Raw genomic sequence first — 17,901 nt, 5'->3', positions numbered from 1 at the left:
TATAAAGTTCTTTAATAAATTTGTATTTGACCTTTGTGCATGGTATTAGATAGAGGTCTGAATTTACCTTTTTTGCATGTGGCTGACAAGTTTTCCCATCACCACTTGTTGAAGAGGCTTTTCTTGCTCTACTTTGATTTTCTTGCCCCTTTATCAAAGATTAATTGATTGTAAGTAAGGGGAACTTTCTCTGAATACTCAAGTCTATTCCACTGATCTGAGTGTCTGTCTTTATTCCAATACCATGCTGTTTTAATGACTATTGCTTTGAAATAACATCTAATTATTTCATCAAAACTAAGTTCTTTAAGATTCATCATCATTAGGCAACTTTTAAAGGCTTTGTGGCATTTACATTTGCATCTGTAAAAAATGATCTAAATGTAGCAAGTGAAACCAAATCGTGCCATTATTTTACATTAACAATTATTAATATTTAGAAATTCTTATATTGTGCAAATCTGTTACAGAACACATAGAAACTAATTATTTTTGGGTTTTTGGACCACACCCATTTGATTACTCCAGGGGTTACTCCTGGCTAAGCACTCAGAAATTGCCCCTGGCTTGGGGGGACCATATGGGACACTGGGGGATCGAACCGCGGTCCTTCCTTCGCTAGCGCTTGCAAGGCAGATACCTTACCTCTAGCGCCACCTCACCAGCTCCAGAAACTAATTTTAAGGCTGTCCATATTCTACTTCTTTGCCTCCCATAATTAACTTTTATATACATTTTAGTCACTGAGGAAGTAGTCTGTACTATGAATAAATTCCAATGGCAATGGCATCTTTTTAAGTAACATTATTTTAGTTTTAGGTGTGCGTTATTATAAATCAATCTTTATATATATATGAAGTTCATCCCTAAAAATCTCAATTATGTACTTCATAAAATTGGCCCCTTTAATCCAACTGACTCATATGCCTTTTCCTCTTCCTTCTGCTAACTACCAACTTGGGAACTGCTACCTAAAAAAATATTTTAGTTTTCTTTGATGATTTTTTTCATAATTTTGAACCATGTGGTTCAAAATTTTTTGCTCCACCTGATGTACTTCATTAACCAGAGAACTTTTTTGATCTATCACTTTTCCTGCAAAGGTATGCTTTCATCTTTTATATAGCTGAGTAGACTCCATTGTGCACTTGTACTACATATCCTTTCCAATTATTTGTCAACAGGCACTTAAATTATTTCCAACTCTTGTCTATAGTAAATAGTGCTGCAATAAACATGATTTCATACATGTCTTCAATTTAGTGTTTTTACATTCTTTGGCTACTTATCTAAGATAGGTTAACTGGATCAGAATATCTACTCCCTATTTTTGGAAATATATATATTCTTTTCATAAAGTGTTTATTCATAAAGAGTTTACATTCTTACCAACATTCAAATTCTCATTGTGAGCCTTAAGTCAGCAATTACAACAGCTGTAGATGTACAGCTGTAAATTTAATTTTAATTTAAATTAAATATGAGTTTGGCTTTCTTGAATTTAGACTTTTCTTTTTCATTTTCTATCTGCAGACATTTAAACAAAGTTATAGTTTGTTTAGTAATTCTAATTTAGTTACCAACACAAAAACGAAACAAAAGGGGAGAGGAGCTGAGTGAGAGAAGACAGGGCAGAATGAATAGCATGTGGGTGGGCAGCTGAATTACCCAGGATAACAGCTGTTTTACCAAATTTTTAGACAAAACACATAAAATCACTGTCTTCATAGAACTTCAAGGCCTCATGGCCAGCAGCTAATGCTCGGATGGGAACCATCCCAGTTCTTCTGAAATGTATCTCCTGTAAAGCTAATGCCATCTGGAAAGCTTTGGGAACACAATAATAACTTGATTTTACATGTTCTGCATTTGTTTTGTTTCATCATGTGGAAATGTTAATATTATATTTTAAGGTGTTTTCATTTCTAAACATAGGGAAGTCAGACAAGAATGCTTAGACACACTGATGTCTGTTATTTTTTTATAGCAGACATAAACTAATAAAAACAAATTATTTCAGGTCAAAGAGAATGTCCTTTTTTCTTTCTTTCTTTCTTTCTTTCTTTCTTTCTTTCTTTCTTTCTTTCTTTCTTTCTTTCTTTCTTTCTTTCTTTCTTTCTTTCTTTCTTTCTTTCTTTCTTTCTTTCTTTCTTTCTTTCTTTCTTTCTTTCTTTCTTTTTTCTTTTCTTTTTTTTTTTTTTACAAAATCCACTTTGGTCAAGCAGTCTGTGGAAATTTTACTGTAGTAACAATAAGTCATGCATGAATGTAAGTCTTAAGCTTGAATCTCAGAGCTGGAAAAAAACAGCGTGTGCTAGCTTTAAAGGTGAAGAGAAAGTGCCTCATTTAATCTGGTGCCTGCATTTAAAATCTCTCTAAATTCAAATAATGTTAGTTCCAATTTTTTTTGTTTTGTTTTAGGTTTTTGGATCACACCTGGTAGTGCTCAGGGGCTACTCTTGGCTCTACGCTCAGAAATCGCCCCCGGCAGGCTCAGGGGACCATATGGGATGCCAGAATTCAAACCACCGTCCTTCTGCATGCAAAGCAAACACCTTACCTCCATGCTATCTCTCTGGCCCCATTTCCAATTTTTTTAAATGATCTACAATTCCCTCCCAGTATACACAAAATACTTTTTATCATTAAAATAAGAAATATTATCTCCAGAGCTTCAAAAGCTCATGTAGATTTATAAGCTCAGGTGCTTGACAGCATCCAACTGAAGTGTCCATAATATTGAAGACTACAAAGATAGAATGTTATGAAACAATGTACTGATATGATCTGTACTCCTCAAAATTATGTTGTAGAAATGGTTAGCCTGGGTGTGTGGTATCTGTGTTTTGATATAGCTATATATATATATATATATATATATATATATATATATATATATATATATAACTCTCTTCATACTGATTTATTTCTATGCCAAAGTATCAGGAACTTTCTAAGTTAGCTTGAAATATTTATATAGCTTTTGTATATTCTTTTATAGTATAATACAGTGGTCCTCAAACTATGGCCCGCGGGCCACATATTGTATTTGTATCTGTTTTGTTTCTTCATTGCAAAATAAGATATATGCAGTGTGCATAAGAATTCGTTCATAAGTTTTGTTTTTACTATAGTCAGACCCTCCAATGGTCTGAGGGACAGTGAACTGGCCCCCTGTTTAAAAAGTTTGAGGACCCCTGGTATAATACATATATGCACAATGTTATAATATATATTATGAGGTCTGGGAATATCGTTCTGGAGTTAGGAGTGCTGTGGCACCACAGGACTTTGAGCACTGAAGGATGTGACAAAAAGACCATATTAAGACACAATATTAAAACAAGATCTAAATGAGGGAACATTCTTAGGCACAACTCGCATTGAGCGCCTGGTTGACTCGTATCACCAGGAGATCTCCCAGGTCTTTGAGTACTGTTTGAAAGTCTTCTGTCTACCAAATATATATAATTTAAATTTAATTAATAATTAAAATTTAATAATATTCCATGTAATTATGCACTTAAATACTATGTCAAAAGTTTACATTAAACCACAATTGAAGAATATATAGAGGCTAAAATAATTGTAGGTATTACAATGAAAATTTGAGATTATCTTTGCAGAAAGCCTACAAGAAATCTTCCTAGATGCTAGCAAGTGTTGAAAGGTAAATCCTGTTGATTTTAATGAGGCACAAACATAATTAAAGTAAACAAAAGCATTTACTCAGAATCTTGTTTTTAATGTATCTCATAATAAAAATTTGGGAAATCAAAGGATCTCTCAAGCAGTGCTCAGGGAGGCCAGGACCATTCTTGATGTCTTGGCCAGCTGGGCCAGTGGTTCAATGCCAGATGCCAGGGATTGAATTAAGGTTGGGATCAATCAAGAGAAGCACCTAAGTCCCTTTACTATTTTTTTCAGTCAGGAATATTATGTACCATATATCTTAATATCTATACCAAGCGTTTTTTAAGATATTTTTGTTGCTGCTTTTTTTTCCCCACATTCAGCAATATTCGGGGATTACTCCAGCTCTGCACTCTGGAATTACTTCTAGTGAGGCTTGAGGTATGGGGTGTTGGGAATTGAATACTAGTTGGCCACCTGCAAGGCAAGCATTATTCCCACTGTTCCAGGGCTGTTACTTTTTAGTGATGAACATTTGTCATTTAACATGAGTATTCCCAAGCAATGTGTCTTCACATCCTATAAATTTGGATGTAAGCAAGGACTTGGAGTGTTCAAATACAGACAACTAATCAATAAGAGTAGTTGAGGCAGAACACCTAGCTATATGAAATTGATTTTAGTCTTCTTGGAAAATTATGGAAAATGTATTTCTCTGTTGGATTATTTTACAATTGGATGTTGCTCTCATTTTTTTTATTTCACTGTTTATTAATCTGGAAACTTGCTTTTCTTAATCATCAGAATCAAATGATTTGTATATTTGCCTCCATGCATGAGGAACTGAAATTGTTCATAGCACAAGGTTATTTAGATTGCCAGAATGTGATATTTTGATCAAAACATTTTTTTTATTTCCTTCCCTAACTCTTGGACTCTTGAAATTTCCTTAAATCCTGATAACTTACAAAATATGATAAAGCTGTTTTGATAATTGTTTTCAGTTCTGGAGATTATTTTGGAAATCTGAAAATAAAAGAAAAATATTTTGTAATTCATAACAAGCTCCCTTCAACCACGTCTGAAAATATTTTGTAATTCATAACAAACTGCCTTCAAACACATTAAAGTTAATAAATAAATAATAAATAAAAATTATTGTTCAAATAATCTAAAAAACAATGAGATTATTTTTGAATAGAGGGACCTCTTAGAGGACTGGATCTGTAAGCGTCTATCCCTTATCCTGTAGGAAGAACTAGTATGAAGGTTACTATGAAGGCTAGTAACAAAGCCTTCATAAAAACTCTGAGCCAGGGGCTGGAGTAATAGCACAGCGGTAGAACGCTTGCCTTGCAAGGCACCCCTCATTAACAATAGTACAAACCTTGGTGTGTGTGTGGGGGAGATAGATAGATAGAGAGAAAGAGAGAGAGAGAGAGAGAGAGAGAGAGAGAGAGAGAGAGAGAGAGAGAGAGAGAGAGAGAGAGAAAGAGAGAGAGAGAAGTAAAATGTTTGCCCCAAAGGCAGATGGGTATAGAGGGTGGGTGTAGGGAAGGGAGCATCAGGGAGGGTGAGGGGGAAACTGGGGCCATTGATGGCTGGAAATGTGCACTTGTCAACATTGTATGTTTCATGATTGTAACTCAATCATGAAGAATTTTATCTAGGGGGAAACAACCTTGAAACCACAATGTTTAAATAAAAAAGAACGCTGTTTTAAAATTATTTAAATATATTTTTCATTTACTTGCTAAAACATTTTAGTGAATTTCTACTTAGATGAAAAACAAAATATATAGAAATATACAGATTCTATAGGACAATCATTTACACCTTATCTCTTCAAATTCTCCCTTCATACTTTCCAGTCTTTCAATGTCTTTTAAAGGAGCAAACTTTTGCCTGTCTTAAAGCCTCTGCACTTGCTATTCTATCATATATCTCCACTTTGTCTCAGTAGAGCAAACTTCTGTCATTCATGTTGACTTAAAAATCTGTGAGAAGGTATGAATTGCCACCACTTCATTCATTTATGTATTGGTATGTCACCTTTTGTACTTTGGTTTTTGTTTGGCTTTTGTCACTCCCAACTCTGCTGAGGGCTTATTCCTAGCTTTGTGCTCAAGGGTCATCCTGGCAATGTTCAGGAAACCATGTAAGTTTTAACTGGAGTTAGCTACAGAAAGGTGAGTGCCTTAACCCCTGTACAGTTTTTGAAGTATTTCCAGAGTATCAATTCTTTATTTGTTTATCATAATGACACAAACTCCAGAAGAGAATGAATTTTGTCAATCTTTGGCTTTTTTAAACTTAGTACAGTGACTAAGATAAGCACTTAAAATTTATTTATGTAAATGACTTGGCAGAATTTTCTGTTCTCTTTATACCCGTATGGGGCTTCTATCAGGAAGTAGAGACAATTTTTAAATCCCTTTTCCATGGACTAGGTCGGTGCTTCACTTTTGACCATATTCAATGGAAATCATATTGTGCTAACTCTGGCCTAGCTCTTACTATGCCTGTAGCTTTATTATTCTTGCTTTTGAGTCATGACACTTCACATTAAGTGTTCCAACATTTGGGTAGGTAGAAGCAACAAATGACATAAGATTTTAAAGAGGAGAGAGACAGAAACTGAAATAGCCATCTATTACTCCAGCCAATCCAGCATAGGGGCCATACATTGAACAAAGATTCCTTGAAAACTGCAACTGCACTAAATCTAACGCATAAGTATCTAATGTCCACTAAATAAGGTATTTTGATAGAGTAAATGCATAATTTAAAAGTTCATGATTTTATGGGTCAAAAGCAGTAGCACTGGATGTTTGTCTTGCATTCAGCTGAGGCAGGTTCAATCCCCAGCATCCCATCTGGTCCCCCAAGCCTGCCAAGAGTAATTTCTGAGAGCAGAATCCAGAAAACACATTAACACCACCAGGTGTGGCCCCCCAAATTAAAATTCACTATTTTAAACCAGGAAAAAATAGAATGGTGTATAATAATCATTATATAAAATGATTATCTAAAACAATGATCTAAAACATTATCTAAAATCTAGAATTCTGCAACAAAAATGTAAAATATATAGCACTAGCTTTGAAATCTAGATGAAACTACAAGCAGGTACAGAAAAAACTATGAAATATTATTCAGAGACGAGTGAAAGGTACTTATCAAATGGTGGCAGAAAAATCCCAGACACTATTGAGCACAGTTACTCAGAACATCTAGGATGCTCTAGATGAAGATAGAGAGATATAAGTTCAACTCAAAAGAATTTAGAAAAATTAAATATACCAGTGCAAAATCTTCAATTTGTTAAAGAAGATACAGCAAAAATAAAATCTAGGTATTGTCAGTAAAAGATGGTCTAAGTAATAAGAATGTATGTATGCATGTATGTATGTACGTATGTATGTATGTATGCATGTTGTGGCTATGACCTTCTTCATAAAACTAGAAGACAGAACTTTCAGCTGTGGCTCAGTGGCTTAGAGATGTGGCTCAAATCCCTTAAATACCTGAGATTATATTTTGGGCGCCAGAGTGGTAGCACTAGAGGTTAGGTGTCTGCCTTGCAAGCGCTAGCCTAAGACGAACCATGGTTCGATCCCTCATAGTCCCATATGGTTCCCCCCAAGCCAGGAGCGATTTCTGAGCGCATAGCCAGGAGTAACTCCTGAGTGTTTTTGGTATGGCTCAGAAAACAAAACAAAACAAAACAAAAAAAAAAAAAAGAAAGAGTGAAGAGTGTATTTTGGAGATTGTCTCAGCAGTGCAAATGTATTCAGAAGAATCTTAAATTTGTGCTACAATACCCTACTCCTAGACCAAATATGAAAAGGTTTGTATAATAGGATTTATAGGCAATGATTTAAGTATTCAAATTAAAGTCTATACTGGCGTTGCAGCTGACTGCTCTGGGCTCCTCAAGAGGGGCTTGAGGCAAGTCTGCTACCTGCTGAAGCCTCAGCAATTGCACACACACCCCAAAACTGCCACCATGCCAATGGTACAGTTTCAGTGCTTTTTCACTAATCCTTGCAGACAATTAACCAGCCAAAACTCCAGATAGGCTGGTTTTGAGTCTGTCATCTCTAAAGACTGTTTGGAGTTAAGGTAGGCCACTTCCCCACCTCTGCCTCTGTACTTCCTGAAGTCCTGGCAGCCAGTTCCACAATCCATTGCTGCCATTACCATCTGAACTCATTGGCCCAGCTCTACATATTCTTGAGGTCCTGAACTATATCACATATACATCTCCTTACCTTTAAATGACATCTCAGTATGAACACACGAAATTAGATGTGATATTATAGAAGACACATAAGCTCAACAAAACCAACAGAACATTCAACTAGCAATAAACAGCTTAGTAAACCTTCAGAGGAATGACATTTGTGATGCAAATTTCACAGATTTTCTTTCACTGGAGCTGATCTACATAATTACATTGCCATTTAGTTGTAATAAACATTACAAAGTAACTTACTCATACCTGCTAAGGGTTCAGTTTGGGAGATCATGGAAAATGGTGGAGGGAATGCTACACTGGTGGTGGGATTGCTGTTGGGAAATTGAATGTCAGAATAACTGAATTCTGAGTTACTCTGTAGACCACAGTGTTTCAAAAATTTGTTAAAAAATAAAGTCTATGAGGGGGCTGCAGCAAAAGTACAGTGGGAAAGGCATTTGTTTTACATGAGGCTAACCTGGGTTCAATCCCTGGCATTATCCTATATTATTCCTTGAATACTTCCATGAATAAGTCCTGAATACAGAGCCAAGAGTAACCCCTGAGCATTCCCAGGTGTGGTTCAAATCCGTATGACCTACTCCAAAAAAGTCTATAAGGTTTTCTGAGGAATAATGACAACTTGATAGTAATAGTGCAAAATAAAAATTAGTTTGGGAATCCCAGCTTTCCATGGGCAAACAGATTGAAAGTAATTAGAAAATATACAGTAAAAGTCTAAAAGGCAAACCAGAGACGGACCAATAATTAGAGAATAGAATCCTAATTTAGATGTATTTTTACATCTAATTTAGATGTATCTAATCCTAATTTAGATATCATTCCAAATTTAATATGGAGCAGAATCTACTCTACTATAGAAATAGTTAGAGTGCCTTTACAGATTAACAAATATACGTCATGGTATAAAAACAAGGCAAAAGTTAAAACAAAGTAAACAATTGCTTTTATGATACGGGACAAAGGGCCAGAGAGATAGTACAGTGTGAAAGATATTTGCTTTTAATGTTGCCATCCCAGTATTTAATACCCAGCACTGAATAACCCCTAATCATGATGAGTAGTAATCTCCAAATAAAGAGCCAGAAATAAACCTGGATCACTTCTAGTGTAGCCCTGTAGCCCCCAAATCTCTCTCAAAAAAAAGATACCATAAATTTAAAAAAATGTGATACCTGAGAAATATTCAAAAAAATATGGGACAATTTTTATGATTTTCCCAGTCTTGAACATACAGTAATTTACCAGATTTTAACAGGGATCGAGACCTAAACAGAGAATAGAAGATTAATTAATTTAAGGATTAGGGAACCATTAATTAATGCTGCCATAATTTGTGATTTAGACTAATGGGAATTTGTCAAATAATAAAATATATATAAGAATTTTCTTAGTCTCCACCTAAATACCAAGTTGTGTGAGCAAAAGGTAAATCTCTATAGGGTCACACAAAAAGCAACTGCTACTGAAAGAACATATTCCTGAGATAATTTCCTACTTATTTTGAGGCTAGAATTTCTTTGAGATAACATAATAATTATCTATATTTTTTTCTTCTTTACTTTTTATTCTTTTTTGCTTCTTTGGGCCACACCCGGTGACACTCAGGAGTTACTCCTGGCTATGTGCTTAGAAATTGCTCCTTGCTTGGGGACCAGATGAGATGCGGGGGATTGAACTGAAGTCTGTCCTAGGTTAGCAAGGCAAATGCCCAATGGCTTGTGCCACTGAACTGGCCCTCTTCTATAGTTTTTACTTGCTTCTCTTGGGCAGAAACACGAATAGAGCATGTTGCTATTATGCTAAACATGAACACAGAAATGACAGGCGATGATTGAATGACTTCACTCATATGTAGACTCTAAGTAATGGAAGCAAAGGAACAAGCAAAACAAAAAGATCACTTAGATTCTGAGAAATAAAGGATGCTTAAAAGAGAAGTGAAAGCAGGGGTGAGAGAAATAGTTACAGAGCACCAAAATACTAGTGTGGATGATAACACGATTGATTATATAAACTAAAATAGAATAAATAAAATATATTATATAATATAGCATAATATAAATATGTAGCGTATATGTCAAGGAAAGTAGCAAAAAATTTATAAATTAAGAGTACACTGGTACAATTTTATTAACATTACATTAAAAGTTCAATTTTCCAATACAGGGGCCGGGCGGTGGCACTAAAGGTAAGGTGCCTGCCTTGCCTGCGCTAGCCTTGGACGGACCGCGGTTCGATCCCCCGGTGTCCCATATGGTCCCCCAAGCCAGGAGCTACTTCTGAGCACATAGCCAGGAGTAACCCCTGAGCATTACCGGGTGTGGCCCAAAAATAAAAAAAAAATTTTCCAATACAAAAACTTGATATTTTTAATTTTAGAACAAAAAAATCAAAAAAATCAAAGTAGAAAATAGCATAGGTGAAAGACAAAGTATGATACAATGCCATCTTTAATAAACACAATCTACCCTTCTGTGGCTATATAATTCATCTTCTGAACTATGGAGCCAATGATGGACTTCAATCCACTAGTACTTCCTGCTCAGTTTGGAGATAGTGAGAGAAGGATAATTAGTTAAGTATTGAATTTTACCTGTCAAATGATGGTTTCTCACCACAGTCGAAGGCATCTTGGAGTTCCTTCACAAGATTTGCCTGGCCTGGCAGCCGAAAGAGACCCTCTTCCTTGAGGCCTCTTTGCCGGATAAAGCTCACACATTGTTCCACCAACATGGGAGCCAGACGATTCCCATATCTTTTCTCATACCGAACAGTATCTTCCAGCTTCTGTCCAAAAATACCTGTAGAAATAGAGGATCATAGTGAATGGGACCAATGTATAGACGAATAACATTGCTCACATTCATTATATGTTTGGTGCTTTCTAATAAAATTAAGTGTAAAAGAAAAGGACTGAAGCCTAACAAGCATTTGTCTAGCATGGCACTCTATGAAGTGATCACACTCGTTATATTAAATCTTTGGAGTGTAAAGCGTTTACCTTTTAATATCTTTCCCTGTTTTTAGCATGAAGTCAGCAGAAAAATGAAATTTGAGATATCGACTCACTCAATAAACATGCAATAAATGTCATTTTAGTGTCTCTTTTCCCCTCAGAAATAAGAATTACATTAAAATATTAAAAGTAAAAGCATTCAACACAATAATCTTGTTGTAGTTTTAACTTTAAGCCTAAATTTCACTAAATTTAAAAACTTTTCATTTTCTTTTACTTACTGTGTGCTTTCAAATGATGAAACTGTGTTACCATATTATAGAAAATAATCAGAGAATATATTTTTGATAGTTTTATCTTTTTAAAAACCCTAAATTATTTGGTTGAAATAAATAAATTTCCATTTATTCTTCTGAAAGGGAAATTTTGAATTATGAAATAGTGCTTTGGCTAAGAAGCACTACTTTTTTTGGGGGGGTCACACCTGCAGTGCTAGGGATTACTCCTGGCTCTACCCTCAGAAATCGCTCCTTGCAGGCTCAGGGAACCATATTGGATGCCGGGATTCGAACCACCATCCTTCTGCATGCAAAGCATATGCCCTACCTCCATTCTATCTCTGGCTTCCCATAAGAAGCACTACTTCTTAAATAAGAAGTACTACATCTCAAAATAATAACTACGGTACTTATTTTTGTTTGTCTGTTTGTTTGTTTTTGGGTCACACCCGGTAACGCCCAGGGGTTACTCCTGGCTCTATTCTCAGAAATCACTCCTGACTGGCTTGGGGGACCATATGGGATGCCGGGATTCGAACCACCATCCTTCTGCATGCAAGGCAAATGCCCTACCTCCATGCTATCTTTCCAGCCCTAATAACTACTTCTTAAAATAAGAAGGCTGATTCACTATTTTCCCTGAGAGGAAGGCACTTTTTAACCATTGCCTAAAACTGGCTGTCTGTGGTTATGACTTAAAAAAAAAGCAATGAGTTTTGGTGAGTTTTATTAAAGGTATTAAAAGACCTCCATAGACAGGTCTATGAGGTATAGAAAAATAGACCCTGCCGATTAAAAAAATAACACCAAAACAACACAGAAATAAATTATGTGTTTCTTATATCTCACATCAGGCTTTCACCTGAAGAAATTTGCTCAGTCTTACAAACTGTAGCTTTTGTATTTGAAAACAGGTTGCTAAAGAAATCTCTGGTGTTTCTTAAATAGGGAAAAGGTCAGTGAGAAAGGAGAGCTCCTGTAGCTACTTAAACAAAGGAGAACAAAAAAGGGTTGGTACACTATTCTCAGAGTTCCATTAATGTCTCACAGAAGATGATCTGAAGCTAGGGGCTGCATAGCAGCAATTTCCAGACACAGAATGAGAGCTATCACCCCCTAAGTCCTCCAACCCCCACCTCCAGCTTCTAGAACTCTCTTCATGTGATACAGGTATTAAATTAAGGCCTTTGGCCACAAAACCTGTTCTTTAGCTCAGGTTCTGCAAAGGGAAGACTGACTATAGTTAGAGAGGCTGAGACTCTTTCCCATTTCACTGGGAACCCAGAAAGTCTCCAGAATAAACTACTCAAGACACAAGATACAAATAGGAAGACATGGGATCCATCACAGCCATGGAAATCAAACACAAAAACCAGGCCATCACAGGAAGAGAAGGAAAAGTGAGGAACCAAATAGCCAGGCTACCCTCCCCAAACAAACTGACATAACAAAAAGAACTTAAATCCTGAGAGAAAAACCAAGAGGGAAAGGGGGGGGGGGGCAGTGGGAAGAAACAGCAACTAGATAGATATGTGATAGTAACTGAAACTTTGGCAGTGGATGTAGTGAATTTATGCAATTACTTGAGGAAAATTGTATATGCAAACCAATAAAATTAGCTAAAGTAATAAATACAAAATACCTAAAGTAAAGCAAATACTTGTCAGACAATTGGGGCTGAATAGCTCCACTATTCCCCCTATATATACTACTGATTTAGTACTACTATCTTTGAAATATATTTATTTTTAGGTAGTAGCTTGCAAGGTTTTTATGAGAAAAATGAGGGAGCAAAGTCAAAGCAATGGTGTCTTAGGTGTTTTCAGATATGCTAAGTATCAATACCTTTTGTTTGTTTTTAGTTTGGATTTTGTTCTTTGCTTTTGGGGTTAGACCTGGTGATCCTCAGAACTTACTCCTGGATTTCGGGAGCCATCTGTGGTGGTGGGGATAGAACCTCAGTCAATTGCTTGAAATGCAAGTGTCTTATTCACTGTGCTGATTCTGGCCCCACCAAGTTGTTTTAATGGTTTAAAATGTTGCACAAAATAGAGTGAAAATAGATGAGAACTACCTAAAACTAGAAACAAACGTTTTCCCACATGTTGTTTTTCAGAGCTAGAGTGCCTGTAATGATAACATGAGCTTTTCCTTTGAGTGATTCCAGTCTCCAGGGAAACCAAATTCAACAAGTTTGCAAAACCAAAAGACTCTAATGGACTGGCCAGAGTTCATTCCATAGTGAGAAATCCCACAGGATTATCTGGCTAGTTCACCTTATATAGACTGACTCAAAGCACAGCAATCAGCTTTCTCCAAATCACTCCTTTTCTACAATGCTCATATTTGTGTTTTCCTTGACCTCATAAACTGCTCCCCTGCCTCTGCCTTTCCACTTTCATAATCACTAAGTGGGATTTGAGCCATGCCTGTGCACTTGCTTTTCAATTACTCGGTAAAGCTCTCCTCCAAAAAGCCAGTGCTATATAGAGTTTGGTTTCTCTATCGGGAAGTGAGCCCTTCTCAATATTAAGGATAGCAAAATTAGTATTTCATATTTATATTCTGAAAGACTCCAATGAATTTGCAGAAATATTTCAAAAACCAAATTCTAAAATTGTAGGATTCGACAATAAGAACAGATGATTCCTTTTCCTATCTTTGAAATCATTTATTTATAGATTCATAAAGAAAAATTACCATATCTCAGGTAAAAAATACCTGCTATGAAGGAGAATATTCTTTGTTGAGGCAGAAAGGATAACACAACAAAAAAATAAACTAGAATGGAGTTGGAGTTCAATTTAATGCTAATAAAATTCATGTATCCTTTTTTAGGGACAAAACATTTTGAATGATCTAATGTTAAAATTGAAGCAAACACTAGAAAACAACACTTTTTGGGACTTCAATCTTCATTGCCATTAAAGAGACCTATTAAACATAGGTTATAAACTCTGGAAAACACAGCTACTCAACATGGGGGCATGACCCCAGATAGCCATGCCTGCCTTTCCTTTACTCATCTTGACTTTTAGGACTTCTACTACTACCCCACTATCTAAAAAGTTTTCTGGTTCTTATAAAATTATTGATTTATTATGCAAAAAATGACATGACATAAAATGAAAAATGACATGACAATGGAATTTTCAACCACTTAATTTTTCTTTAGTTTTGAATATGTGATTTGCTTCCTGTTGATACAAATTATCTTCTGACCATCAGGCAACCTGAAAAGATTGCAGCAATCAATTCTTTTTTTTTAATTTTTTTATTTTTAATTATGAGAACAAGGATGCAAAGAAAGAGGACAAGGTAAAGTTACAGTGGAAGGACAATCACCCATAACATAATTCTCAGAAGTCCCCTTGCTGATATCTTAACTTTGAAATTTCAGCCAAAGAACATTAAGATAAATAAGACAGAATCCATGTACAATTACTTTGTCCCTCAAGTCCCCAGATTGTAACACATTATAATATTTCTTAACAGCACACAAGGCAATCTAAAGCCATAAAACATACGTAACTCCTTAAACATTACAGGCATAGTATTTTTTTACATTTCCATATACAGGCATATAAGCTTAAGTTAACCTCAAATTTTAAGTGAGTTCTTTTTAAGGATTAGAGTCAAAGGAGCACAGTAAAAATGGTGTTAGAGTGGCAATTGTTGTTTGCGTAGGCCCACCAAAATATGAGAGACATGGAAAGAAATAACCTAAGCCTAAATACAAAGAGACCCGACCCCTGAAGTTTCCTCGCACAAGACCAACTCTAGGCTCCAGGCAAGCTAGATCGTCCAATCCAAGACATTGTCTGTAGTGCCAACACACTTTCATTTTTCACATAGTCTCTGTTGTTGGTATCATGTTTCTGTATTAAAGATCCTGGAATCTGCATATCCTACATTGAAGTCAGGATGTGGAGCGTCCTCTCGTTTTACCTCACAATCAAAGGGCAATGCAGGGAGCCCTGTCCTGTAAGCAGGTCATTGTTGTTGTTAAGTCTTCTCAGTGTTAAGGGAAGTCTCTTTTGAGCAGGTCAATGTCTGAGCAGTGTAGGTTCTTCCGTGGTATAGGATTGCTTCCAGGTGATGTTATAGACCAGCCTGGATGTTTCGTGGATGGCTTCCCTGGTTCAGGGGTGAATGGAAAATGCCCTTTCTTCTGAGATCTGTGCCAGGTCATTATGTCAATGTTCAGGGTGTAAAGTCCCTTTGCACTACAAGATTTGTGTGTTCCAATCTCTATTAGATAGGATCTTATTTGTATGTATAGTATTTTCCCATTTTAATGTGCCTATGCAAAAAAGGAGCAATGCCACGTGGTGTTATTGGTGCATATGGAGGCCATAAGAACAATTCAAACAATTCCCATGATATGGTTCAATCATAAGCATTAAACTGGGGGACTCTTTCACCAAAATTCCTTGTTAAACAGCTCAAAAAGAGAAGATAAAAAGTGGTTAGACCTGTCACTCTATAAGACAACATTTAGTAAGAGAAAAAACACAAAATATTCTAAAGAAATACGTGTCCATTTTATGTATCTTGAAACAGTTTGGGGTTGTTTCACACAATGCACGGCTTTGGTCTGTGATTAGGATTGTACACTACTGAAGTTAAAAAGAGTAATGTAGGTTAGTGACGTTTGGGGGGGTTAGAGAGTTAAGGAGTAAAAAAGAGCTTTTTAGGGGTGTGGGAAAGGGCAGAATACAAAATGAACATTCTGGATACACAAAACATAACATAAAAATAAGGAATACTCTTAATACATGAAGTATGAGCGGGGGCACGAGCCCCCGCGGGTTCTGTAGTTTTTGGATGCCTAGGGAGGAATTTCTCACCCCCTCCCCCCAGGGCCCGATTAACCAGGCGTGGCCCTGAAGACCCGCCTGGTGTGGGGGGGATCTTGGTCCCCTGGACTAAGTGGTCAGCCCAGGGGGCCTATGGCTAGCTGTCCTGCCCAGAGCCCCCAACATACCGGTCAAACACACCCAGAAATCCTGGCATGCAGAGTGTTCTGAGCCCAGCCATGCCTCTGTAGTTTTTGGATGCATAGGGAGGAATTTCTCACCCCCTCCCCCCAGGGCAGCAATCAATTCTTGGAAGATCCACAAACATTCACAAAGATCACAGAACCACCAACCCAATCTATCTTCTCTAGATTGTGATTTTTTTTTTAAGTTTTTAGTTCACACCCAGCAGTGCTCAGGAGTTACTTATGCTCTGTAGTCAGGAATCACTGGCAGACATAGGGGAGCATATAGAATGCCAGAGATCGAACCGGGCACGGTCACATGCAAGGCAAACACTCTACCCTCTGTATTATCTCTGGGCCCCTAGATTGTTTTGTTTGTTTGTTTGTTTTGTTTTGTTTTGCTTTTTGGGCCACACACTGTGACGCTCAGGGGCTACTCTTGACTATGCTCTCAGAAAATGCTCCTGGCTTGGGGGATGCCTGGGGATCCAACCACAGTAAGTCCTAGGTTAGCACTTGCAAGGCAAATGCCCTACCTACAGCTTGCTTAGAACCTTAGGCCCCACCCCCAAATTGTTTTTAATGAGAGAAAAGTAAGCTTGTTTCTGAACTACTGTAACTAGAAAATTTTCCTATTATTTGCTGAATAGACAACGCTAATTCATTAGCAGTAATAATGTGATAATGGTTGTGAAGATCATGTAGCATTTTAATGATGAAGCTTGCAATCTGTAAAAGGGGAATATTGACTTTCTCTGTGCTTTCTCATGGAAAACAAAAACATCATACTGATTTGCTGGGAATTTTTGCGGTCTACTCTGCTAAAATTAAGGTTCTATCTTTTCATGGGCACTTACAGATCCCTCTTTAAATGTGTGCATGTGGAAATCAATCATTTTGTAGCTTTTTTGCTTACTGCTTCAGATTGATGCTTCTTTCTAAATTGTAAAGTTGTAAAAATGATATTACAACTAAACAGTTATATGTGCTAAAATAATAACCAAACTCCCCAATGTGGTTTCATGCAAAGAGGCAAAACAATTCAACATTTTTCCCCTTAAAATTTACAGTTGATGGGCCGGAGGTGACAAAGGGGCAAAGGAGGGGACATCTTGGACACTGTGCTAATGTTGAATTGAAAGAACAATGTATACCAATACCATAAATGTCAACAGTAGTATAAACATATTAACTTAACTACTATAAATGTATTTGTTTACTTTGGACCATACCTGGTAATAATTAAGTCTTGCTCCTTGCTCTGTGCCAGGAGTTGCCAAAAATTGACCCAGACTGGCTACATGCAAGACATTGTTCTGGTCTTTAATAAAGTTTTTTAAAAAAATCATTAGATGTCCTAGAAAATTTCCAGTTTTTTTCCTAAATTTGGTACCAACAACTTAGGTATATGATAAAGTGTACATTTTGTTTTCCTCCTCTCATCTTTATATTAAATGCTTGCTCTTACAGTGACACTATACTTGAAAGGTATAGTATAGTAAGAAACTAAAAGCACAAATCTATGATATACTTCAGATTATGATGTACACATTTCCTCCTGGCTCTGGACTCTGCCATGCTCAGCAGACCACATTAGGTGTGAAGAATCAAATTTTGGTCAGCCATGTGCAAGCAAGCTAGTACCCTAATTGCTGTCCTGTCTTGCTGGCCCTGAAGTGAAAATTTATCTTAAGTCTTGGACAGATAATCTGTCTTTTTCAAAGTAAGATATAGGAGCATTTTCATAGATGATGAATTTGTCAGATATACTAAATAAATCCCCCAA

General features: G+C 36.5%; 1 protein-coding gene across 5 annotated transcripts in view; it reads right to left on the bottom strand.

The window, feature by feature from the left end:
• ARHGAP24 (Rho GTPase activating protein 24) overlaps positions 1–17,901 on the bottom strand; it is a 361,899-nt gene that overhangs the window by 43,395 nt on the left and 300,603 nt on the right. For all 5 annotated transcript variants that reach the window (XM_049789754.1, XM_049789755.1, XM_049789757.1 and 2 more), the window contains one exon: positions 10,491–10,698. In XM_049789754.1, the coding sequence (XP_049645711.1) occupies positions 10,491–10,698 (208 nt within the window). The remainder of the gene's footprint in view (positions 1–10,490; positions 10,699–17,901) is intronic.

The sequence above is a fragment of the Suncus etruscus genome, chromosome 16 (genome assembly GCF_024139225.1).
Source record: "Suncus etruscus isolate mSunEtr1 chromosome 16, mSunEtr1.pri.cur, whole genome shotgun sequence".
Classification (NCBI taxonomy): Eukaryota; Metazoa; Chordata; class Mammalia; order Eulipotyphla; family Soricidae; genus Suncus; species Suncus etruscus.
Note: the sequence above shows the minus strand (reverse complement) of the source record. Positions and strands in the feature narration are given on the sequence as shown.